The sequence below is a fragment of the Talpa europaea genome (assembly GCF_964194135.1).
Source record: "Talpa europaea genome assembly, chromosome: 10".
Lineage (NCBI taxonomy): Eukaryota > Metazoa > Chordata > Mammalia > Eulipotyphla > Talpidae > Talpa > Talpa europaea.
The window spans coordinates 74610585-74637320 of NC_140077.1; the positions used below are offsets into that span (position 1 = coordinate 74610585).

The 26736-nt window shown below is 51.7% G+C and overlaps 1 protein-coding gene across 1 annotated transcript; it reads left to right on the forward strand.

Annotated features, from left to right (window-relative positions):
* Positions 1 to 268: 268 nt before the first annotated feature.
* FMOD (fibromodulin) lies at positions 269 to 5755 on the forward strand (the record flags this gene model as incomplete). The annotated part of the gene is made up of 2 exons (XM_084244469.1): positions 269 to 1247; positions 5604 to 5755. The coding sequence occupies 2 exons, from the start codon at positions 269 to 271 to the stop codon at positions 5753 to 5755; spliced, it is 1131 nt and encodes a 376-aa protein (XP_084100595.1).
* Positions 5756 to 26736: the final 20981 nt, after the last annotated feature.

Here is a 26736-nt window from a genome sequence, read left to right on the forward strand (position 1 = left end):
TTCCAATTCCTTCTAATCGCAGAGGTGTTGCTCTGTGACTCTTGGCCAAGGGGATAGCACCTAGTACCCCAGATGGCCAAGGAGCAGCTGAGCCAAGTGTGAGAGCCCCTGGTGGAGGCACAGTGCTTGGGAACAAGGCCCCTGGTCTTGTCGCGTTTGAGGCCAAGTCGGGTCTGCGGGGCTCAGGGCTTGACTCCCTCTGCCCACTGCCTCCCTGGACCCTCACCCCGCTTGTTCTGTTCTCTTTTCCTTCTTGCAGGGAGACAAAATGCAGTGGGCCTCCCTCCTGCTGCTGGCGGGGCTCTGCTCCGTCTCCCGGGCCCAGTACGAGGAAGACCCCCAGTGGTGGTTCCACTACCTCCGCAGCCAGCAGTCCACCTACTACGACCCCTACGACCAGTACCCCTACGAGCCCTACGAGCCCTACCCTTATGGGGTGGAGGAAGGCCCTGCCTATGCCTACGGCTCTCCCCCGCCACCTGAGCCCCGAGACTGCCCCCAGGAGTGCGACTGCCCGCCCAACTTCCCCACGGCCATGTACTGTGACAACCGCAACCTCAAGTACCTGCCCTTTGTCCCCTCCCGCATGAAGTATGTGTACTTCCAGAACAACCAGATCGTCTCCATCCAGGAAGGCGTCTTCGACAACGCCACCGGGCTGCTCTGGGTCGCTCTCCACGGCAACCAGATCTCCAGTGACAAGGTGGGCAGGAAGGTCTTCTCCAAGCTGAGGCACCTAGAGAGGCTCTACCTGGACCACAACAACCTGACGCGCATGCCAGGCCCACTGCCGCGCTCCCTGAAGGAGCTGCACCTCGACCACAACCAGATCTCCAGGGTCCCCAACAACGCTCTGGAAGGGCTGGAGAACCTCACGGCCTTGTACATGCAGCACAACGAGATCCAGGAGGTGGGCAGCGCCATGAGGGGCCTCGGCGCCCTGATCCTGCTGGACCTGAGTTACAACCACCTGCGGAAGGTGCCGGACGGCCTGCCCTCTGCCCTGGAGCAGCTGTACCTGGAGCACAACAACGTCTACTCAGTCCCCGACAGCTACTTCCGGGGGTCACCCAAGCTGCTGTACGTGCGGCTGTCCCACAACAGCCTCACCAACAACGGCCTGGCCTCCAATACCTTCAACTCCAGCAGCCTCCTGGAGCTCGATCTCTCCTACAACCAGCTTCAGAAGATCCCTCCCGTCAACACCAACCTGGAGAACCTCTACCTCCAAGGCAACAGGATCAATGGTGAGGCCTTGGCAAGGGATGTGGGGTGGCTGTTTCATGGAAAGACCCCATTCTGAGTGCCATACCACAGCAGTGGAGGTAGGGACCCAGGAGCACAAGCAGCAGCCCGAAAGCCAAATCGCCCCCTGCCCCCAAGGTAGAAAATGGGGTACCTTAGACTAAGCGCAGTGCTGGAGAAGCTTAGGCTGGTGTGGGGGAGGCTTCCCAGAAGAGGTAAGTTTCAATCTAAGTCGTGAGAAGTTAGTGGACGGAAAGGGGGAAGCCGTTCTGGGGAGGGGAAGTGCCACAAGCCTGGACACCAGCATGCACGGAGCCGCCTGTAGGGGACAGCCAGGCAGGAAAGGCAGGCGAGGAAGGCAGCAGTATGTTGAAGACCTGTGAGAGAATAACTTGGGGTGGCTGCAAGGGCCCTTCATCGAGAGACTTCAGCTGAATTGCTAGGATCTGTCCGGGGCCCCTGTGCCCCCTCCTTGCCCAGAAGGGGATGCCCTCTCTGTTTCCTCGCCATCTACTCCTGCCGCCACATCCAGTCTTGTGTATCGATGTTTACTTATTTTTTTTTTTTTTTAACAAAACAGCTGGGGGACAAGGACGAGCAGCCTCTCCAGGCTGCCTGCGGCGCCTGCTCTGGTCAGCTCCTCCTGGAGTGTAAGGAGCCCCTGGTGACAGGGCGGGTCTTAGGGTGTCAGGAGCCTGCCCCCCAGCACCCTGGTGGAGGGCAAGGACACTGGGCCTTTTGTTCTCCAGGCACTTCCCAGAAAATGCCTGAAGGATCCGACGGGTTGCCTCTCGCCTCTAAAACTAAAGTATTCACTCCAGCTGCACAGGCTGGCTGCCCCCCGTCCGAGCCAAGTGCGCAGAACGTGCTTACCTGACCCCAGGGCCGCCGAACTCTTAATCCCAGCTGGAAGGGACTGAGCCAGCATCTCACCCCCCTTCCTCTGTGAGCAGAGTCCCCCTCTCCCTGGACTCCGGGAGGGAGGACTCATCAATGACCAAGGCCAAGGGCTCCGAAGGGAAGCCTGTGGCGTCTGCAGCACCGGTGAAGCCCAGGGAGGGCCTGAGCCTTCGTTCTCGGCTACTTTCTCTCCCTGAGGGCTGGGACAGATGGACCAGTCGTCCGGCAAGATGTTACTAAGCTGGACAGTCCCGTGAGCGACAGAGGCCAGTCCCAGAGGGCGACTGTGAGGCGGGAAGGGAAAGGGTGTCTGGCCTCTGGTTTGAAGTGTGAAACACGCCCGCGCATAGCCCAGGACGGTTGATATGTCCCGTCTCTCTTCCTTTGGGGGTTCGAAGCCCCAAGACGAGCAGTTCTCTAAGGTGCTGCGAAGCACTTGACATTTCCCTGGACTGGTCACTTCCCGCCCAGACGCCACCATCCCTCCCTGCCACCCCTCTGAACCCAGAAAGACAGTCCCATCAGAAATGTCACGTATGTGGTGCCGCATGAGAGTCTGGCCCTGGACACGTGACACAAGCAGCAGCTGTTCTGGGAAGAGCCTCTGGCAGTGCTGGACTCTGCCGGCAAAGAAACAGTGGGAAGAGCCTCCTCACGGCCCCCTGTCGGCACTCTGCCTTCCTGCAGAACCCCCTCAGCCTCTCAAACTGGGCACAGGCCACCCCTTCCAGAGCCACGCCAGCTGCCAGAGGTAAAATGACCAGTGTCGTGAGGCCTTGGAAGACAGTTCTCCCTCAAATCAAACAACTTAAAAATGTTTGATGTCCACCCCTCAACCCTTCTTTTGCAAATTAGGCCAAATCCTCTTTAGGAGAATTTAGGAGAAATAAATTATTTCTCTTTAGGAGAAATAACACCAACTCCTTATTTTTCATAATTAATGAATCACTGCATGTAAAGAGTTTGGTCCAGGGCTGGCATCCCCTGAACTCCGCTCTGCCTTTTCTTCTTATTGCCATTTCCAAGTTGACAGGCATCGTTTGGTTCAATTTGGGGCGTTTTTTCCTTGCTTTTTTTGTTTTTGCATTGCAAAGGATGGTGAGACTGAGCTGTGCAGAAAGACAAGCAATCTCCCCAAGTTACCAAGGGGTCACCTGAACTCCCCTTCAGCCAAGGACCCAGAGCCAAGAGTGTCTGGCTGAGGGTGTGAGGGCTAGCAAGTGGTTGAGGCCCCCAGCAGGAAAGAGTGTCCCAAGCTCAGCTCCTCTTCTCAGGCAAATGTGATGGGTCTCCCCACATAGCCAGGCGGGGACTGCAGGTGCGGGTGGCAAAGGTGGGGTTGAAGCCATGCTCTAAGGGAGGACCTGAAGGAAGGACAGGAACCAAAGGTGGTACAGTGAGTGAGGCCAGCCCTCCCCTTCTTCCATTAGCATCTCCCTCAGTTTTTCCAGCCTGGCAGCAGCCAGGGAACACTGCTCGAATGTTATTCGGTAGCTTTGGGATCCAGCAGAACAGGGTGGGTATGCAAGGAGGAATTTGGAAAGATTGTGTCAGTGTTTAATCTGGGCTGGAAAATGTCCCCCTGGGCGTCCAGGCAGAAACCCTGTCCTATTCCTGAGCTCAGGGAAGACACACAGGGGCTCAGGGTACCTGGTGTGTGGACAGCCTACAAACACTGCGTGTCTAGCAGTCCCACAAATGCCCCCCGCCCGTTGCCTGCCCCGCCCGTTGCCTGGGGCTCTGGGCTGGGGCAGAGACTATCATGGAGCCTATGGCACAGCCCCGAGAGTGAGGTACAAGCCGGGCCACTGCACCTCTCCCCAGCCCGGCCCGCCCCACGCCTTCTACACACACCTCAGACCCAGCCTCTGGCCGAGGCTCAGCCCCTCACTGCCCACTCCACCCAGAGACCACTTGATCTGTCCCCCAGGGCCAGAAAGGGCACATTCCGTATCTCTTACCCCCTGAGTGCTCCCCAAAGAACGGCATCAGCCATCTCCTCCGCTCTTCCTGAGCCCATGTTCTCTGGCCTGGGTTTCCTGTGTCATGTCCACAGCATGAGTTCTTCCACCCTAGCCTCACCCCAGCCCATCTCAGCCAGTTCTTAACAGAGACTGGAAGGAATCCACAGTCCTCGTTTGAAAACACTTTCCTCATCAGCCTATTAGAGCTTTCATACCGTCTTCCTTCCTTTCATTTCCATAACCTCTCCCTCGATGACGCCCTCTATGGTTACCCCCAAAAAAAGTCACCTGTGGCCATCCACTCCAGATGACACACAGCTCCTGGCCACCCTCTTCAGGTGACACGCAGCCACTGGCCACCTGCTACAGGTGACACGCAGCCCCTGGCCACCTCAGCCAGCTAATAAATACCTGCCTCAGTCAGTTGTGCCCAAGTTTCACGGCCCTGAAGACTCACCCATGCTGGACCCCCACCCTCCAGGTCCAGGGGTGACTTCTCCTAAAGTCCCTATGAGAAGAGCAACCTGCAGAAGCCTTTCTGCAGCCCGTTGGTGTCCCAGAGTCCTCAGCAGCTGGTGACTTGCACTGTTCCTGTGGGAGAACTAACTGAGCTCCTGGTTTTTGCCTTTCAAGTTCCAGTCCCCGAGGTGGGAGATAGAGGTGGCTAGTTTTTCAAGAGGAAGCCAGAGGGGCATCAGAGGAACAGCAGCAGAAGGCTGTATATTAGTCCCAAAGAGAAATATTATACCTACTAGGGTTATATGGTTTGGAGGGAAATCTTCCAAAAAGGGGGTGTCGTTTGAGATTTTTCAACAAACGAAGAGAGTGGGTCATAATCGTGTGCAGGGCCCAGGGTTATTTATTCGACTTTGGATGTTCTCGGCAGCGCCTGTTTATCTGGGTTTCCGTGTCTGTTAGCCTCGTGCTCACCCAGGGGCGATACTGCGAATGGGGATGCGCACCCCTCCTAAGGCTCCAGCTCGCGGACACTTGTCTTTCGGCCCTGGCTTCTCTCTTGATTTCCCTGCCCCTTTTTCTATCTGCAAAGTGGCAGCAGATAATCCGAATTTAAGTCCTTCCATGTCCCCGGTCTCCCTTCTCATAATAATTCAGCAAAGCCCTGTCTCTCCAAAAGCAACCGAGCACGCCAAAGCTCTAGGGCAAGTCTTTGACCACCTTCTGCTTTCCCCTGCTGCTAGAGATGGAAAAAGATCCGGTCTTGGCTGGAAGGACACTCAAGGACATTCCAAGGCTGCCGGGTTCTGTGCAGTTGGCCGATGGGTAGGAGCTGGAGCTGGGGGCCCCACTCTGTGGCTAGTTCTGCCCCCTAGCGGTGCAAGTCGGTAAGACTCCAATCCTGGAAAACAGGCCCGCCCCAAGCGCCCAGCCTGCTTCAGAGGTATTCAAAATGGTTCACCGAGGCTGCCTGGCCTTGCGTGGATCGGGGTCCCTCATAGGGCCTTTTCCCATCCCTCTTCCCTTTTGTCTCCACAGAGTTCTCCATCAGCAGCTTCTGCAGCGTGGTAGACGTCATGAACTTCTCCAAGCTGCAGGTGCTGCGTCTGGACGGGAACGAGATCACGCGCAGCGCCTTGCCGGTGGACGCTCCGCTCTGCCTGCGCCTGGCCAGCCTCATTGAGATCTGAGGGCCCTGCACTGGGCAAGGGGAGGCCCCCGTGCCCCACTGCATTTGGCTTGATGGTTTGGTTTGGCTTTTGCTGGAAAGTCTAGGACAGACCCTCTGACAGAATCCATGGGTTACCTCTCTAGTCTTTTTCCCTGTAGGGAAGTGAGTGGCATGGGGACAGGTAGCCTTCTGCTGTGGGATACTGGGGAGCTCTTTTCCAGGCCAGAAGTGGCGGCAGAGGGAGTTATCCCTGAAAAACCCACTCCCAGAAACCTCACTTCCCTTGAGTTCTTCCCAATGGTCAGTTGTGGAAGGTTAAAAGTTGCTTGGCCAATAGTACCCGCGCATACTTTACTATCCCCCGCCTCTGGGCGGCCCTCGAAGCTCTCCTGTGCAGGGGCTGGTCCTGCAGTTACTGTGGGCTCCCACTCATTGCTCCTCAGAGTATACCTCCGGCCCAGCTGCCTCCTCCTGAGTCCACCTCATCCGTTCAGACTTGGTCCACAGTCAGCTCTTCGATGCCTTAGGCAGAGGCCAGAGACCCCAGGCATGAACCTGTGCAGAGAGCCCACCCCTATGTCTGAGGCCTGCCCTCCTGAGCCTCACCCCTGGAAGCCACCAGCTGGGGGCCTCTAGTGTGATGACCATCTTTGTGGAGTGTGCAGGAGGGGAGAGCCAGCCTTCGGCTTAGATAAATGTACGAGGCTATATTTTAGCAGCTAGGCCATTCTTTGAAGGTGGATCAGACTTCAAAAGAAAAAAGACAAGGCTTTGCTTAAGATTAACATCAGCACCCACCGTGGGGACAAAGCCCCCAAAGGCCAGAACTGAGGCAGCAGCCCTGTCTGCACTGGCGCCTTCCCCGCAGCTCCCCTCTGGGTCTTTATACTCAAGGTGGAGGCCATGTGTCTCGAAGTGTGAGAAAGGTCATGTTTCCTCTCCTCTTAGGCAACAGAAAGGTCTAGATCTTGATGGGGGGCATGGGGGGCGCAGACTCCAGCCAGCCCTGGCCTTGCCTGCTAGTCCGGAGGAGTAGGCTGTGGTTCATCTATGGGAATTAATTCGTCCTAAGACCACAGTTAGAAGTACCAGCTCTGGATGGACATGCTCCCTGGGCACCGAAGCCCAGGCCAGGCAACTGCAGCCTGTGTTGAGCTGAAGTCCGCTGCTTGCACGTCTCCCAGATACCCCCTCATTACTGAAGACACCTGGTGCTTTGTAGCTTGGCTGAGAGCAGTGAACTCTTCCCATTTCTGAAAGGTAACTTGCCTGGGGCCCAACCCTTGTGACCTTTGAGGTACCAGTGGGATTGCAGTTGGGGCAGAGGCTGGTTGGGGAGAGCCAGGCCTCATCTGGCCTGCCCTGATGTCACTGCATCCTTGTGCTTTGAAACTGCTTCCCTGAGAAGCAAAGGAGGGACCTTGGATTATGTTCTTGGCTCCAGATCCTGAAATCCACAAAAGCCAAACCAGCTCATTTCAACAAAGGAGTTCTGCTGCGAGGGCAAGGCTGCCCCCGCTGGGGCTCTTGGGAAGCATCTGCATGTGAACACCGCCGTGCCCCTATAAAGGACCCTTAGTACTGGAAACGCACGCGTGGTGGCTAACCTGACCAATAAAGTTATTTTATGATCGCATCTGTAGAATGGAGTCATTTAAGGCAGATACAAAGGGCCCAGCCCAGGGCGGGTCACATAGGACTCAGATTGGGAAAAGCCCACCTCATCACATCTGCTTAGGGAAATGTAGTTTGGGGGTGCAGCGGGTGGGAGGGTTGGTTAAAAAGTTACCTATAAAAGATTTAGTCAGCAAACTCACACTGGAAGTTCTCTTTTAAGTCTAATTTCAATACCACAAGCTATAGACTCCTTTCCATTTATTCCCCAAGAGATCTGGCTTTTTTCAAACATTCTAACATTTTTTTCCTTCAAACATCCTACCTTATCAATTCTGGGTCTGGGTGCTCCGGAGTGTTGTTGCCTGAACTGCTCCTGCCCTCTAGTGGCCAGAACTGAGTCAAGCACTTGCAAAGCCAATTGCTTGGAGGAGGGAAATCCGCCCTGGGTGGGTCATCCATTCTTGCTTCAGTCCTCTCCGTGTGCTTGCTGTGAAAGTGCCAGACACTGCGCTAGGTACTTGGCATGGTTCTATGAGTTAGGAAGGCAGATTTGCACTTTCTTGATTATCCACTATTTTCTAATAGGGAACTCACAACAACTGCTATTTATTGAGTCCTAATATAGTCTGTGAACTTCCATGCCAAGCATGATGCAAATGTCTGGATTAAAAGGGGGTTTTAATCCAGAGCAAACTAATTTTGTGATCCTCTGGAGCACGCATCAGGCAGGACTGTGTATGAAAAGCTCAGAAGGCACGTGTAGCCACAGGCCTGTCCCCAAGGCAGCGAGCCCAGCACATGAGCCTGCGTGCTCACTTCTCCACCGGGAGGAGTGGAGACATGGACACACAGACCAGGTCCAGCAAGAGACAGGAGGAGCTTCTGAGGAAAAATATCCCAACAGAGCAGAGCAGGGAGAAGAAGCTGGAGCCAGACCCAGCCTGCTGCACGGCTTCCCTGGGATCTAAACCCAGGGAGGGTGAGAGGGCCCTCCAGCCTGGGCTGGCTCTTTTCCTCGGGGCTCATTGGATCAGTAATTGCAACACGCTTCACTTATGCTTCACTTATGTCACCTCAGGAGCACCCTTGGCCATCCTCGACCAGAGCTACTACGTGGCTCACCATCTGCCAGAGGGACACCTGAGGCACAAGAGGCTGCGATTGCCAGGAGGGAGGCATCAGGGCCAGGATCCCAGCCTGCGCCATCTGTCTCCAGACCTTCAGCTTTGCCATGCTGTATCCACCGTAGCTATCCTGAGCTACTGTGTTACTGATGTGAGCAGGACCACTGGGGTATGGAGGAAATGGGGTTCCATATGTGGGGAGAGGCCATCTGGCTTTATTTTTGTGGACCTAAATCTGTTCTCTGAGCATTCCCAGCCCCTCTGTGAATTTTCCACTTAAAACTCTTTCTTCATCAATAAATGTTACAGGCACCCTTAGGCTGGCACGGGGGTACTGGAGTCAAACAGTCCCTGACCTTAGTACAGTGACAAGTGTCAAACAAAACATCTCTCCAAAGATCATGCAAACCGAGAAGGGGCTTCAAAGAAACAAGCACGGGTCTACTCAAGGATTACTGCTAAGGAGCCTGGCCTAGACCAGGAGGGCAGAGGATCAACTCCAGGATATGGAGGAAGAGAGATGAGGTCGGGCAGTGGCACAGGGACAGCAGCAGGCATACACACCCATGTGCAGAAGGGAGCTCCCCAGATACTGAAAGACAGCAGAAGTGGCTGGAGCACAGAGAATGAGGGAGAGAGTTTCAAGCGATGAGGCTGGCGATGTAGGCAGAGTAGAACCACTATCTTTTTTGTTCTCTTCGTTGAAACACAAGTACCAAGAAACCATCAACCCAAAGCCAGGCATGGACAGGGAAGCTGGCCACTAGTGGGCAGCATCTCCCTTTGCACCATCAGAGGCTCCTCTGAAGCCAACAGGCTTAAATTCACCTCACTTTATCCCAACCTGCTCTATCAGCCCCCAGCCCGACTCGACACTGACCAAACCTCAAGGCGCCAGAAGGCATGGTATAGCCAGGGAGTCTTGACTTTGGCGTGCTGTGGATTCTCTTCCCAAATATCTTTAAAGGCATAATAAATAAAACATGATTCCAAAGGAAATCAATTCCACTGAAATGCAGTTATCAAAATATAAAATACATTAAATTGTTTAGAATATATATACAAGTTTATTAATGCAATAAATAACAAGCCATAGCAACAAGTCTAATTAGCTAGAGTCAGTTCAAAGTACTGGTGAGATAAGTATCATTTCAAAGTATTTTCAATACCTAATATGAAATAAACACATCGACAACTTCAATTGGGTATGGCGGCGCCTTGTTACCTTCATCACTGAATAGAATGTTAAATTTCTGTTGGCTATGTGAGAAGTCAAGGGATAGTGTTTTCTGATCCCAGGTTAGTAGTCCTCTAAGTGAAGCCATAAAGACAATCAGAAGATGAAGCTTTGAATAAAGGCAAGAGAGAGGCAGATCTTGGCCTTTTCTCTGTGAGCACAGCTTAATCCTCAACAGATGTTTACTGTATACAAAACCCTGAGCAGAAAATATGTCAACAGTCAGTGGACTTGGGACATGAACAAATGAATATAAAGTTCTTGAGGCGTCACCATGGAGTTTGGTGGAGACAGTACCAGCTGACATCACTCTGCCTTAGCCATTTAGGAGGTGCTTAGCTGATCTGAGGACTTAGGAGGGAGTTTGCGGTAAGTGCTGATGTAAGTGGACAAATGTTCTTTATTTATTTATTTTTTTTTTTAAGAGGATGAGAGCTGAAGATGCTTGGCCACGGCAGGAGCAGTGCCAGGCGCCCTCTCCCCAGAGCTGGGGTGCTCCTTTACTCACCGGCTCAGCCCTTTGCCCCTCAAGCTCTCAGCATGGAGGCCACAATTGAAGTGGGCTATCTGGAGACTCACTGTCCTGTGCAGAGCGTCTCAAAGTCCCCCAAAGCCCTCCACCTCAAAGGACAGATGGCAGCTAATAGACACAGCTCCTACCACCAGCTGAGTCTCGGGGTCACCCAGGCCACCAGGCTGTGCCCAAAGGGAGCAAACACATTGCTCAACTCCATGGCAGCCCTGTCTCCAGAGCAGTAACCCTTCCCAGAAACCAGGCCACACCCTCGGGACAGGCCCACAAGTGGCTGAAGAAGGACGGGACAGTCGACAGAACCACACCCTCGGCTGCCCTGTGCAGCCCCAGGGAGCAAAAGGAGAAGGGACACCAGCTCAGAAAGACTGAAATAAGTGAAGGAACTGGCCAGCTCTGCCCCACCATGCCAGGCTCCAACAGGAATGGCAAGCACTAAAGACGAATGAGCTGCTCCCACCTACATGTTGGGGTGCCAGCTACACTTGGGAGAAAAATATTACACTTGACCCAGTTTAAGAAACAATAACAGGAAATGGGCCAGAGTCCCAAGAAGAGATGACTTAAACCATAAGGAACCTTCTTAAAATCTACCAGTGGAGAACCAGCACCTAAGTCCACTCATCTCCATAGGCCTGACAGGCATCAAAAGGGTCCTGGCAAAATAAGACACTGGAGACAGGCCACGGCAGGTGTGTGCCACGGGGGCAGGCCTGCGTCAGGGAGTAGTGTTATAGCAATTTCCCAGAGAAATCAGACGGCACTCAGAGAGTTGGAAGGAGAGAGAGATTTAATTGTCACACCAGCAGCCTCAGTGGCATTGCTCCCAAAAATCTGAACCCCGAAGAACAGAAATGGCAGGGTTTTATACAGGTTGTATGAGGAAGCTTGTCACCCCATCCATCATAGCATAAGTATTCTTTATTGTTTGGGAAGGGGGTGAAGAGGGCCAAGGTAGCCGTGGCTACTTCTGTGGACAAGCAGTATACCCAGCCACTTCTCTGCTCCAGCAAGCAGCAGAATTTAAGCAGCAAACTCCCCCACAGCAGACTTAGCAACTTCCTGCTTCAGTAGGACTAACAGTGGCAGTTGGCACAAGAAGGTATAAGGAAAGCTAGTCCAGGGGCCTCCCTGGTGGCACAAGGCTTTAAGACGCAACCTATGAAGCTGTCAGCAGCCACTGCAGCATGAGTTCCATCCCCAGCCAGGGAACTACCCACATGGCTCAGCAGACCTCTCCTGACTTGCCTGCTGCTCCCCTCATCAGTGTACTTCACTCGATCTGCCTGTTCTGTTCCCCACTCTGTCTCTGGTGAATCCTCTCACCCCCACCCCTGCACCTCTGGCCTGTATCCCAGTTCTTATATGCATAAATAAATCAATCTTTAAAAAAAAAAAAAAAAAAGCTAGTCCAAGGAAGTAGCCACAAAACCCAAATCCCTGGGGAGGACCAGATCTATGTGGTCAGGGTATGAAGGGAACCTGCAGTTCCAAGCCCAGGGGCAAAGGTGTTGGGATCCCAGGAGTGTGTGGGCTCCATGCAACCCTGACTTCAGCCAAGTGCCAGCTTGAGGTGGTGACTGCTGGCCCATTCTTGTGCATGGAGGCCCTTGCAGGCAACTTGACAGTTTGAAAAAGCATCTCTAATGGGCTCCATGATCACATTTTCTGAACCAAAAATTATAACACATTTTACTAGCTGTGCCTGTCTTCATAGGATCATAAAACAGAATTTTTTTTATAGTAGTATCCTAGCTGAGGCATGCAATCAGCAAAGATTATTTGGGGGTCAGATCATCAAGTAGAATAAGTATTGTGTCAATTCCAATTTACAAACAACAGAAATTAAATCTAGCTGATGTAAGCAGGAAGGGGATTCATTTGTTGTTACCCTTTTAAGAGGGGTGGCATTTCAGGTAGCTCACATCTCTGGAAAGGTGCCAGAACCAGGCTTGAAGGGTATGCAGCCAGAAACAATGTCCAAGGTCATACCCATGAAAACACCACAGTAACCACTCTTGGGACAGACACTGGAGCTGGCAATGCCATTACATTGACCACCAAGTGGGTGATGGATGCTCCACAGTCACTATGGAATCAACCCCTACCCTCACTGGGGTGGGTCCCACAAGACCCCTGTGTATGCACAGCACTAACTTCCAATTCAAGGTTAAGTTGGCAGAACCAAGTCGTATACCAGTGGCCTCGGGGTCAAAGAGGTGGAAATATGCATGTCTGGCAAACTCACCTTCACTAGTAGGAGTTGAGCTGGCTCACCTGGGGGGTGTTGTGGAGGGTGGCACAGGCGGTTGAGCACCACGCTGTGAAGCTGTTCGCAGCCTCTGCAGCGCCCGTTCGATCCCTGCCGGCTGGCGAGGGCCCCACATGGCACTGCAGACCTCTCCTGTCGTGCCCGCTGCTCCCCTCAGCAGTGTATTTCATCAGTCTGCCTGTTCTGTTCCCCGCTCTGTCTCTGGTAAATTCTCTCACCTTCCCGCGCATCTGACCTGTACCCCAGTTCTTGTATAAATAAATAAATAAATCTTTTTAAAAATAAAAATAAATAAAATAAATCTGTGGAAGTGGATTTTTGAGGTCATTGGTCCCCACCCCTGCCTCTATTGCAACTCTGCAGACACCAACACCCTCTAAGGAGTCCGTGTATAAATGCGGACTACCACATACAAATTCTTCTTCCTCTTAGTCCAGAAATACTTCATACTGGCTAGCGCTGCTTTGAGTCTGGTTTCAAATCTGCAAACTCCAAATGTATTAGTTTCCTAGGGCTGCCTTTACAAAGTACTATAAACTAGGGAGTGTAAACCAATTTTTTTTTAATTTATTCTTTCAAAGTCCTGCAGGCCAGAAGTCCAACCAGGTCATGCTTCTTCAGAAGGGTCTAGGGATACATCCTTGCTCCCTCAGTTTCTGGCTCCTGGTGTCCTGGCTTGTGGCAGCATAACCCCAATCTCTGCCTACAAACATCTGACATGGCGACCTTCTCTCTGTCTCTCCATATATTCTCTCTTCTTACAAGGACAGTTGCCAATGGACTTAGGGGCCACCCTAATTCATTATGATTTCATCTTCATCCTTTACTAATTACATCTGCAAAGACCCTGTTTTCAAACAAGGTCACATTGTAAGATTCTGTATGGACATCAAGTTGGGTTTGAGGGAACAGTCAATGCATTATACCATCTGAAAGGGACTTCACCGAGGCAGACTACAAGCGCATCACCTGGACTAGGAGGTCAACTACCAGTCAAGCACTACACCTGGGCTAGGAGGTCAACTACCAGCCAAGCCCTAAGACTGAAGCACCATAGACCCAGGTCCTGCCCACAGAGCGGGTCATGCAGATGACATCCTGGCAGCAGTGAAAATCATGCAAGGCTGGCATCACAAATGCACCAAGCCAAACAATAGAGCAAAAGAAGAGAGGATATCATTTGGGGTTGGTGTAAATAGGAAATAATTCATGGAAACCAGTAACAAAATAAAAAGACAACCTACTGAATGGGAGAAAACATTTTCAAATCATGTATCTGAAAAGGGATGAAAGTCCAAAATACATATGGAATTCATACAACTCAATAACAAAAAAATAAATTCAATGAAAAAATGGGCAGATGTCCTGAATATACATTTTTCCAAAGAAGACAGACATGTGGGGCCATCTGATGCATCAACATCACTAATCACCAGGGAAATGCAAATCAAATCCAATGAACTACACCTCACACTTGTTAGAATGACTATTATTAAAAAAGAAAGAAATAGTGTGGGTGAGGATGTAGAGAAAAGGGAAGCCTAGTGGGAATGTGGGTTGCTGTGGATTGCTGCAGCTACCATGGAAAACAGTACAGAGGTTTCTCAAAAAACTAAAAATTGAGGGCCTTCCCGGTTGCGCAGCGGTTGAGAGCTGGGTTGCAAAGCTGCCCGCAGCCTCTATAGTGCTGGTTCAATCCCTGGCTGGCCGGAGAGGGTCCCACATGGTGCGCAGGCCTCTCCTGCCACCCGCTGCTCCCCTCAGCAGTGTACTTCGTCCATCTGCCTGTTCTGCAACCCACTCTGGCTCTGGTGGATTCTCTCACCCTCCGGCGCTTCTGACTATACCCAGTGCTTGTATAAATAGATAAATAAATCTTAAAAAAAAAAACTAAACTAAAAATTGAATCACCATATAACACAACGATTCCACTTTTGGATATTCATCTGAAAAACATCAAAACACTAACTTAAAAAGATCTATGCATTTCCATGTTCATTGCAGCACTATTCACAATAGTCTTGACTAATTACCTAAGTTTCCACTGACTGATGAATGGATAAAGAAAAGGCGGTACATATATATATATATATATATATATATATACACACACATACAATAAAATGTTATTCAATGGTTAAAAAAATAATGAAAATGTTGCCATTTGTGATAACACAGACAATACCTAGGGCATTACACTAAGTGAAATATGTCAGACTGAAAAAGACAAATACTGTAAGCTCTCACTTATCTGTGAGTCAGGAGGAGGGATGAGAAGGAGGGGGAGGAGGGAGAGAAGAACAAGACAAACTGAACTCATGAATACAGACAATAGATTGGTGGTTGTCAGAGAACAAATGTGTGAGAGTGGACAAAATGTGCGAAGGGGTCAAAGGTATTGACCCAGCTATAAAATAAGTCCTGGGGATTTAATGTACAGTGTGGTGACTATAGTTAACCATACTGCACTGTATAATTAAAAATTGCTGAGAGTGTAGATCTTGAAAGTTCTCACCACTGGAACAAATACTAGTAAATGTGTGTGGTGGTGGATGTTAACTAGACTCACTGCAGCGATTGTTTAGCAGTGCATAAAAATATTGAGTCATTATATTATACACCTGAAACTAATATAATGTTCTATAGGTCAATTATAATTCAAGCTAAAAAAGAAACCAATTCACATATATGCCTGAGTCTACCTCTTTTTTAAATTGATTCTGAAATAAGTCAGACCTATAATGAAGCATGAAAGCAATATAACAAAGATCTGAGGAGTATCACCCGATTTAACAAATATTAATATGCTGACATACTTGCTTTAGAGAAATTTTTAAGAAAATTAGACAATGGGCCTCCCCGGTGGCACAGTGGTTGAGTGCTGAGCTGCGAAGCTGCCCGCAGCCTCTGCAGCACCGGTTCGATCCCCGGCCGCCAGCGAGGGTCCCACATGGCGCGCAGACCTCTCCTGCCGCCTGCTGCTCCCCTCAGCAGTGTACTTCGTCAGTCTGCCTGTTCTGCTCCCTGCTCTGGCTCTGGTGAATTCTCTCACCCTCCCACGCTTCTGACTGTACCCAGTGCTTGTGTAAATAAATAAACAAACAAACAAACAAACAAACAAACAAATAAATAAATAAATAAATAAATAAATCTTAAAAAAAAAAATAGACATTGCGGGCCTCCCTGGTGGCACAAGGGGTTAAGCACAGCACTGTGAGGCTGTCCGCAGCCTCTGCAGCCTGAGTTTGATCCCCGGCCAGCCAGGGAGCTGCCCACATGGCTCAGCAGATTTCTCCTGCCTTGCCCGCTGCTCCCCTCCACAGTGTATTCAGTCCATCTGCCTGTTCTGCTCCCCACTCTGTCTCTGGTGAATCCTCTCAGCCCCCGCACCTCTGGCCTGTACCCCAGTTCTTGTATGCATAAATAAATAAATCTTTTTTTAAAAAAAGGAAATAAGTTATTGCAACTCATATTAGGTCCCCTTTGACCTCTTCCCGTTCCCATCCCTTCCTCTCCAGAGGTGAATTCTCTTCTAAGGTTTATGTACTTTTACAATTTTATTACGTATTTCTTTGTAGCCTTAAACTGTAAAGAGATGTTTGTGTCTTTAAACTTCACAAGCTTTGGTATCATTGTGCTTCTTTCATTGAACACTACAGTATGTTCATGGTTTTATATACTGATTTTTGTAACTCCAGTTCATTCATTTCTTGCATGAATACACCTACATTTATTTCTCTCTTCTGCTTTTGATAGACATTTAGATTATTTTCAGTATTTTATGTTGGAAACAATGCTGTGAACATACTTTAGTCTTGCCTCTGCAACCATATCATACACACCAAGGCACTATGTGGGTCTGGGTAATTCTGTGTTGGGCAGAGGCTGGGGACAGCTCTGGCTGCCTGTGGGTGGTAGGATGATCAGCAGCAGCCCTGCCCTCTGCCCACTAGATGCCAATAGCACCTGCTGTGCCTCAGTCAAAACAATAAGAATAGGGCCTCCCCTGGTGGCACAGGCGGTTGAGCGCCGCAGCTCTGTGAAGCTGTCCACAGCCTCTGCAGTGCCAGTTCAATCCCAGCCAGCCGGTGAAGGTCCCACATGGCATTGCAGATCTCTCCTGTCGCATCTGCTGCTCCCCTCAGCAGTGTATTTTGTCAGTCTGCCTGTTCTGTTCCCCGCTCTGTCTCTGCTGAATTCTCTCACCCTCCTGCACATTTGGGCTATACCCAAATATATAAATAAATAAATGAATGAACAAATAAATAAATAAATAAATCTTTTAAAAAAAATTGCCATGCCACCCACAACAATAAAAATAATAATAATAATATCTCCAGCTTTGTCAAATGTGCCCTGGGGCAAAAACACCATCAGTTAAGAACCAAGGAACTTGTGAAGTCTGAGCAAGGCACCTCCATTAGCTCCCCTCAATCCAAAGTGGTCATACAAATGTCCGCTCACAGCCATGGTACCTGAGCCCCCTGTCTCCCCACATCCCCACAAGGCCGAATGTTGCCTAAGACTTTAGTAAGTCTGACAGTCTGGTGGGCTAGACTTGGTACTGGTTTTTATTTTAATTGTCATGCCCCGTCTTTTACTTTCAAAGATGATAGTGACTTTACTCATCTAGTCCTTCCCTGAAGTTAGGCTGAGCCTTTGTTAGCAATCCCCATAAAGGAAAAGAGCTAAATCTACCAGCCCAGGAGTGGGCATCTGGAGATAGAACCTGCCTGCCAAGCATGTGGGATACAAAATACCCACCCCCACTCCCACCCCCATCCCAGACTAGCTCCCAAGAAGCCAGCTGGAGTCCCCGCAGGGAAAGACCCCTCTGCACTGTGGGGGACAGTGAGAACACTGGCACTCGTCTTCCTCTTGTAGGAGGGAGAAGAGAGAGGCCCTCCCTCCCAGCACAGGTGGGATGGGGGAAACAGTACCCCCAGTGTCCCACCCAGGGCTCACCCCTAGAGCTGCTACAACTACAATGGTTGTGATGGCATTTGTACCTGGTGACAGAGGGTGGGTGCAGGTGAGAAAGCATCAGGAGCAGATAGGTATGTGACTGTAGGTGGAGGGAAGCATCAAAGGAGGGAAGACACTGGTGAAAACACTGGCTCCCCCAATCCCAGGCCACCAGACATCAGGCTGAGACTCACGAGCACTGCAGTGAGGATGGCTTGAGACCCTGACCCCTGTGCCCAGCCAAGGACAGCCATGGTGCTGGCCTGAGTGAGGTGCATCCACCTAGTGGCTCCGTTGTCATATCACCAGACTACCTTGCAGATAAGATAGGACAGGTAGAGAACCCGGTTATAAACCCCCCACGTGGTCAATGCCACCTATCAATGTCTCAAGAGTCAATTGTGCAACTAGTTGGACCATGAATGCCTTAACGAGAGAGATCACATCGCATGAGTCTTCTACACACTCCACATCAGCGTGCCCAGAGTTGGGTTCATAAGTTTTTATTAATACTTGTTGGATCATATTCTTTTGGGTTCATTGAAAATTGTGGGTGAAATGGACATGTCCATCATCGCACATACACATACCTTCCCCCCACCAAAATATAGAGTACTTTCAGTTGTACATCCTCATTGGTTTTCCTAAAATATCTATGTAATGAAGAGACAGGTGTGAGTCACCCATTTTACAGATACGGTAATTGAGAGCTGCCACTTTGGACTGACTTGTCCCTATTGGCATAGACTCTGCACTGAAACCTGAGTCAACTAGCTCCCTGTGGACTGCACCCAGAGCTGGGTGCTCCCTGGCCCCACCACCTGGCACTGAGGTGCCAGACACATCATTGTTTTTGTTCCTAACAATACAAAACATCAACACAAGCCAACTTCTGACATCAACAGACATCAGCAGGTGACAGTGCTGGACGGCCGCCAGGGCCCTGGGAGCCCAAATGGCCAATCTCTGTGCTTGCTGAAAAAAGCTGGGTGCTGGGTGCTTCCCTGGTGGCGCTAGGGGTTAAGCACTGCACTATGGAGCAATCTGTAGCCTCTAGCACGAGTTCGATCCCCAGCCCGCCAGAGAGAAATCCACATGGCGCAGCAGACCTCTCCTGTCTTGCCTGCTGCTCCCCTCAACAGTGTATTTCAGCTATTCTCCCGGTTCTGTTCCCCACTATGTCTCTGGTGGATCCTCTCACCCCCCCCCAATCTCTGGCCTGTACCCCAGCGCTTGTTTGCATAAATAAATAAATCTTTAAAAAAAAAAAAAAGAAAGAAAGAAAGAAAAGAAAAGCTGGATGCCGTGGTATATGCTGGGGGGAGGCAATGAGCGAAGAAGAGATGAGTTTCTGGGAAGTGAGAAAGGACTTCAGGAGGGGTGTTTGGGAACAACTTACAATCAGCGCTGATGTGGGGTTCTGGAGCGATCAGACAGGGTCACCACAACCCCATGAAAAAGAAGAAAGTTAAGTCCTATTACAGAGAGATTTATTGTCAATTCTCAGATGCTGCTATTATAAAATCCTTCTTTTTTGTTTTGTTTTTTTTTTTTTTTTACTATTATTCTAAAATTTTTGCATGAGAAATTTGAAGATAAGTCCTTGAGGGAAAAAGAATCTTGTCTTGCCCAGAGATCTCCCCCTTGGTAAAACTGGTGAGCAAAAGGCAGACCAGGCCAAGGCTAAGGCTTTAACTGACAGTACATGTACTACGTTTTATTCTGATTTTTATATTTATACTGATAGGAATTTTAAATGTCCCTATAATCTATAGTTATCCATAGCAGCCAAACCAAGAAACGAAGGCCGAGATGAAACGTGGGGTGATCAGACATTTGATTTGTGAGCCAGGCATTCTGCCAAGGTCATGCTGGGGTGGGGTGGATGCTATTGTCATTAGCATGTCCATCGGGAGAAACTGAGGCTCGGAGCGTTAAGCCGGAGGTCATGCAGGCAGTACAGGGCAGAGGCTGGAGCCAGACCCTGGTCACCCACCTCTGAGTGCTACTTTGTGTGCTACTGGGGGGCAGGGGGGCGCGTTATTCAAGACACTCTCTCTTACAAAGCTCACAAGCTATGTCCGCAGAAGTTTGCACTCCGTCAGGGGCTGATGACTCGGCTTGGGCGGGGGCAGTGTAACGGGGACGGCGCTCACCTTGGTTTGGAGGGTGGGTGCGTGGGTGGCGGCAGCTCGGGTCACCGGGCCGCGGGAGGGGTGCGCAGCCCAGACCCTCGGGGAGAACGAGAGGGCCCGAGTGACAAACTTCGGGAAATAAGCGCCCGGGTCCACAGGGGCTTTGAGAGGACCGGAACGGGTTAAAGGTACAGAAACCCAGGACCTCTCGAATTGCTGGGGAAGGGGTGGGCCGGGTCCCTGGTGAGCCCAGCTGCAGGCGGGAGGAGGCTGAGAAGCGGGGGAACCCGCGAAGCTTGAGGGGACCGAGACTCTCGGCAGCAGGTGGCGGGCGGGAGGGGCACCCGGCCCCGCGGCCGCCCCGCCTCGGCCCTCCCTCTGCCTTCCCCGCTCTTTCTGAAAGGCCCCATTCTTCACAGGCAACCTCGAGAGCAACTGCGCTCGGAAACCACCTAGCGCCCCGCCCTCGCCGCCCCCACCCTTTTCCATTATTTTCTACCCAACCCCGAGCGCCGGGGAGGGCTCTGATTGGTCCGCTCGGCCCCCGGCCCGCCAATCAGCAGCTTGTTGCCAAGGTAAGGCTGCCCGAGGGGGCGGGGCCCGAGGCCGCGCCGTTGCCGAGCGGCGGGAGCAGAGCCGCGAGCGCGCCCGGCCGCGGCTCCTGGGCCGAGCCAGCTGCTCTGGCGGTTGAGGGGACGTGGGTGAGTGGCCCAGGGCTCCTCCTTCGGCCCGTATCCGCGTGGGAGCCAGACACCTGCCTGCCCTCTCACCCCCAGCCTGCTCTCCCCTCCGCCCGACGCTCCACCCTTGTTGGGCAGGTCCTGACCGGGCGGAGCTGGGCTCCCTCGCGCAGCCGCCCCGCCGAGAGGCATCGCCGCCCCGGCAGGTTGAACACGGGAGAACGGTCTCTGCTGGGAGGTGCAGAAAAACCCCACCTCACACCTGTGGGGCAGAACAGGCCAAGACTGAGACTCCCTACCTGGGCTGCCGTCTTGAGCGTGTACATTCCCCCTCCACCTCCACGACCAGTGACAGTCCCATGCCCGTGACCGTGCCGCCTGGAAGGGTCTAAATAGAGTGGGAAAGCCCCCCCCTCACCCCCGAAAGCAGAACCAAGTACTGAACCCCTTAACCACTTGAACAGGCCATCCCATCTGTAAAGGGGGCTGACAGCAGCGCTCAAAGTGCCCTAATGCCAGGGTCTGGGCAGGCGTTTGCAGCTAAGGGCCTGGGGCTGCCGGTCCAGCCCCTGAAGGTGCGAGAGGGTTCAGCTGGAAAGGGGCTTGTGGACCTGGCTACTGTTTTAGGAACGGTGAAAACCAATTTCCAACCACAGCTCATTACAAATGAGAGAAAGAGAGAAGCAATTCTGTACCCTGGATCATTCTCATGAGGTCTCAGATCCAGTCCCCAAATTCCCTGTTTCTCTCAGTTGCCATTGTGTAGCTGATCCAAATGGTAAAACAACAATAACAATAATAATAATACTTAATTACGCTCATTGTGTGCATACCAGAAGCTCGGCACTCATCTGGGTGCTTCACCCTCCCAGCAACGCTGACCTTAAGTTCAGTATCAAAACTGTGTCACAGAGCTAATACCTGACAGAGCTGGACCAGAACCTGGCTGGGGAACCCCGTGGACCTCTTCTTCCTGCCATATCAGCAGAGAGAGAGGCCTCGAAGCAGTGTGTGCCCAGCAGCAGGACTAGCTGCCTTCTCAATATTTCCAAACAGCTCGCTGAATGGTTTCACCACATATCAATAAAATGAACCAATCAAGATGGTGAATTGTCTGTTACATATTTTACCGCAACAGCCAAAAAAATGAAACCAGAGGATATCCTGCCATGGGCCTGTCCCCAGTGAACCAACCCAGATCATCTCTGAGTACCAGAAGAGAGGTAAAGAGGTGATCCCCTAAACCTCACCACTTTTGTCTGTATCCAAAGTGGATCTTGATTAGGGCAGACATGAATTTTGAAGTTGGGGAGCAGTGGTTAGGAGTACAGGAAGGACAGCCTGAGCCCCTGCCCCAGATGGTGTAGGGAAAACTCTTTGCAGGGCCTGCTGGGCCTGGAAGGGCCAGCTCTGTTTCACCTCCATTCTCATACTCTGGGGCCCTGACCTCTTGCTCCAACCTCCTTCTGTCCCCCCACACAATCCTCTCCCACCCTACCCTAGTGTCCCAGCTCCTTGGACACACCATCTGCCTACCCTCCCCCTTCTCCGGGGACTTAGCTCCTTCTATTGAGACCTTTAAATAATTAAATGCCCCAAAGACTCCCCCACACTGATCCCCAGCCCCTGGCCTGGGGTGTTATTCAAAGCCCAGGAGCTGGGCTGGAGGACTGCCAACCCCACAGCCTTTATTCAGACTCTTTCTTTTCCTGCTCAGCTGCTCAGTGGCTAATGGGCCTTTCTCTGCTTTGGCCCCTCCGCCTGCCAGGCCTAGTCCACAGAAACTAAACAAAAAGAGAAGAGCTTAAGGGACTGATGGGGGTGGGGAGGAACAGGGCACTTGATGTGGGTTGGTTCAGGCTGGGGGGTAGGGAGGGAGGAAGACACGGATCCACCTGGAACTAGGAAAGGGATGGGGACAGAAAGTGGACAGAGAGGACCAGAGAGCAAGAGCTATTCTTGCTCCTATCCCAGCTGAGGAACTGGGCTAGTTTGGCTGAAGAGGGAGAAGAATCAGGGTTTGAAGTGGGAAGAGGACTAGAGGTTGTCCTTGGTTCAGCGCTTTGGGGTTTGGGCAGCTTCCTCATGCAAATTATCCTCCTGAGTCACTGAAAATTGGTCCAGACACAAAGAAGCAGCTTCTCTCACCCGCTGCCTCTCTCCATGGCACCACCACAGCCCCCACCCCTTGGCCAAACAAAAGGCCCAGGCCCAGCGGTGCGTGAAGGAGTGAATGGGGAAGACCCTCCCTGGTGACGTCCCACCAGACAGATGGCAACAGTTGCCCCACACCAGTTGCAAGCCTCCTTTCATCCATCTCCGGGTCATAAAGGAGAATAGCCCCCATGCCTCCAGAGCCGGTGGGCTCCTCAGCCGTCCAAAGACAGAACGGGAGGGGGGCTGCCAGGGGCAGGGGAGGTGAGAGGGAAACTGATGCTGGAAGTTTGGCTGGAAAACAAAAAGGTGTTTCAAAGCGCAGGCGCTGGGGCTGGCCTACCCATCTGTCCTGGGAGACGCTCTGCCGCACCCTCCTCTGCCTCTGTGCTGAGCCCATCCCTGGACTGGGACTCCATTTGGGGCTGCAGTAGTCGGGGACTTAATGCTTTGAGGCTCCTGACCCAAAACCCCTTGATGGGGTAGTTTCATTTCTTCAGAAATTGTCTTAAATGGGAAACCTAAGAGCTTGGGGACAAGTGGTGAATCCTGGGTGCCCTGCTGTTAAATAATAACCTGTTTGGGATGTTCTAGGGGGATCTTGGCAGATTCATGCCCTCAAACATTAAGCAGGTAGGTGGAAAGGAGGGGCTGGAGCCAGGAGGCCTGCTTCCACTCTCAGCTCTCCGTCTGCGTGTGCACTTCCGGACAAGTCGTCTAGGCTGCCCCAGGCCTGGGTTCCTCAGTAAAGTGGGGGTTAAAACACCTGCCCCCTCCCTCGCAGTGAGGAGGAGAGTGAGCCAGTGGGCCAGCTAGTGCTGGACAGATGCACGGGGAGGGTGTGCTAAGAAAGGCAGGGCTGCTGTCCTCTCCAGCCCCCCAGCCACACCTGCCCGGAGGTCGGGGCCACATGGCACTTGAAATGTTTTTCAAAGTACTTCATGTCTGTCACTCTGAGACCACTGACGCCAGAAAGGTTTCGGAAACACAGAGTAGAGGTGAACAGTCCCCCCACCATTCCCCCCCCACCGCCCACATTCCTGAATCTCAGGTTTTCGTCTCGGTTCTCCCACTGCCTTCCGACTTCAGTCCAGTCTGATTTGGGAGGTTTAGTGGGAACTCTAGGTGAAGGTACTAAGAGAACTCTTTTTTTTTTTAATTTTTTAAAATGTTTTATGGGGTACTAAGAGATCTCAATAAATACAGAATAAAAGGGAACCTCCTTTATGTCTTAACATAGTAAAAAGTTATAACATAGGCAAGCTTCTGATTCAGAGGCCACAGACAAGGTTTCTTCTAGACCAAACACCCCCACTGTTTTCCGCAGAAGGGCTGTACTGGTGGTGCTGGGGTGAGGGCGGCAGGCAGTGGGGAGCAGAGTAACTGCCCAGGGGACACAGGAAACAGAGCTCACGCTCTGCAGCTACCTGGCCTCCACCTGCCTCCTGGCCTCCCGCTGTTGGTGTTGGCCTGGGTGTTTGTGCTCAGAGCTGCTTTGAGTGTCTTGTGTCTGGCACAAGATAGTAAAGGCATTTCTCAAAACTCCTCTTTCCCAACGCTTGCTCAAGCCGCCTCACCCACCTTGATCACCTCCACTCCTCCAGCCACCCGGGTCTCATGCAACCTCTCTCTGATTCCATTGGTTTGCATTTGATCCCAAGCCATACGTGTTCATGCACCTGTATAATTATCCCATCACCTCCTATAGACTGGCAACACCCTGAGGACAAAACCTTGCTCTCATCTCTGCCCCCCGCACCCCATGCCTCTCACCAGACCCACCTCTGGAGAGAAGAAGGCTCCTACTCCAAGACATACATTGTCTGCTGGCCAGAAAAAAGCTGAAAACTCACACCTGAAAGGACGCCTCTCAAGCGGCCACGGCACCCACGAGCAGACCCTGAGCTCCAGGGCAGCTCAAGCTCCTCCTATCCAGATAGCACTGTCATCTTAGTCCCCGCCATCCTGTCCCAACCTCCTAGGGACCTTTGAATCTCATCCCAGAACACAATCAGTGCTCCATTTTTTTTCCACCTGGGTGGTGACATGGGAAAGACCTGCTGGTCAAGCAGACTGACAGAGAGCTTATTTTCCTTCTGTGCAAACAAGAGAAGCCACTGAGACTGAAGCCTCCACCCTGAGTCAGTCCTGTAAGAAAGGATGTGGGTCACAATGAATACAAGGAGGCTGTGTTTGGCACCGGGGCTGAGGAATGAGCAGCTGAGACTGGAACAATCCATGGGCTGGTGGGTCTCTATTGTTCCACTGGACAGAGGAGAGGGCAAAGGAGCGAGAGATGGGGTGACCCGGGGGAGCCCACTGAAGTGTCCATACTAATACCTGGTTCGTCCCAGGCTTCCCTACTGTCAGATTCACATTCATACACTGTATTCCACCCAGAGGCTAAGGCGGAGATTGAGCAATAGCAGAGGTGAAATATGCCGTCGAGACCAGAAAGAAAGAAATCCCTGGAAGACATAGGCCCATAAAACACCATGCACATGCATGAGGGAGTGGTGACTTCTCCCTATAAGGGTTCAGAAGGTCATAAACATCACTTAAAACTGAGATAAATGGCAAGACTTTCACAGAGGCAAGACAAGCTGAGGTTGAGGTTGGGTATAACAGGTGTTTACATGTGAGGTTTGAGACTTCTTATCTTTTATGATTACCTGCAACTTGGACTGTGGCTTGATATGAAAGTTCCCGGCATCCATAGACTATTACAAGTATATAATAGACCAAAGGCGAGGGGCTGCAGGGAGAATCAGAAAATGCAACACCCGCTCCAGTTTTGCCTTAAATTTTATTTCTCTTTTTTCCCCCATTGTATTCAGCTAATCCTGGATTTGGGCTGACACTTAGCTGCTATGTGCCCAAAGCCATTTGCTTCACCTCCCCAAGGCTTCGATTCCTCATCTCCAGTCTCAGGGAAGCCATACCAACCTGCAGTCAGCCTGAGGATTTTATGACATTACGGGCCGGTCTACCCCGGGAGAGTGGCCAGGCAGAACCCGGGCCAGCTTTGTCTTTGCACTGGCCAGCTGGGTCAGTGGCTTGGTGAAGGTGGGAGCCACCGTTTCAGGTCTGGGGTGAGGCCCTGTGCACTTTTTTCTTGGCCCTGAGAAGCAATGCCCTTCACATCAGGTAGACAACGACCAATGGTAACCCAATGCCACCCAGATTTGTCATATAGGGTTAGTATCCAAGGCAAACAGGCCAAGGTCTTTGGGACAACCCACTTTTTAGATCCTGACCCCTACCCTTTTCCTAAGGGAAGGGGAATTGGGGTGTTGTGCTTCTGGACATTTTCCTTGTGAAATGACCTCCAGCCCAAGCTCCCTCTAGTCAGAACCTCTCCCCTGCTCTGGCGAGGAGGCCTTGCTCCTCCTGGGCTGGGACTGTTTACACCCTCAGAGAGGCAGGTGCCGGGAGGCAGCTGCTGCTTGTGGTCGCTTCTCCCCAGATACAGGGGCACTGGCTACCCCCACGCCGGCTGCCATTGGCTAACAGGAAGGCAAAACAGACAGAATATCACGCACCCAGCCAGCCAGCCCAAAAACAAAGAGAACAGGAAACACCTGGAGGAGCTGGCAGCTGGCAAGGGGACGAGTCCCCAAGAGAAGAAAGGGTTTTCGGGGAGTAGACAGGCCAGCTAGGGGCTGGGGGAGGGGCTTAGCGCTTAATTGCACAGCTCTTGGCACCCACCAGCTGCTGGAAACTAACAGCTGAGCTGCTCAAATTCACCATCACCCACCCCTCATCCCTCCTCCCCCACACATCCCAAGGCCTCCCCACAAACACAGTAAAGAGATCATCCCTCCCCAGCACCAGCTTCCAGAAGCAGGACAAGAATAATCAAAGGACAGTGGCTTTTGTCACCACCCTCTCCTGCATCGCATGACCCCCGCACGAGCCAGAGTCTGATCCTCACTGGGCCATGTAAATTGAAGCCCATGGTCCAGAGATAAAAGACAAAATCCTTGCAAGATGCAACTGTCATGGCCTCCCTTGTGGTGTGGGAGGTTATGTCTCAGCGCTATCATGCTGTCACCACTGTGATGTGAGTTCTACTCCTGGGCAAGGAGCTCACCCACATATGCTGCAGCAGACCTCTCCTGTCTCACCCGCTGCTCCCCTCAGCAGTGGATTTCAGTAGATCCACCTGTTCTGCTCCCCACTCTGTGTCTGGTAAATCCTCTCATCCAGTTCTATGCATAAATAAATCAATCTTTGGGGGGAAAAAAAGATGCAACTGCCTTTGTTACCTGAAACTTATCCCAA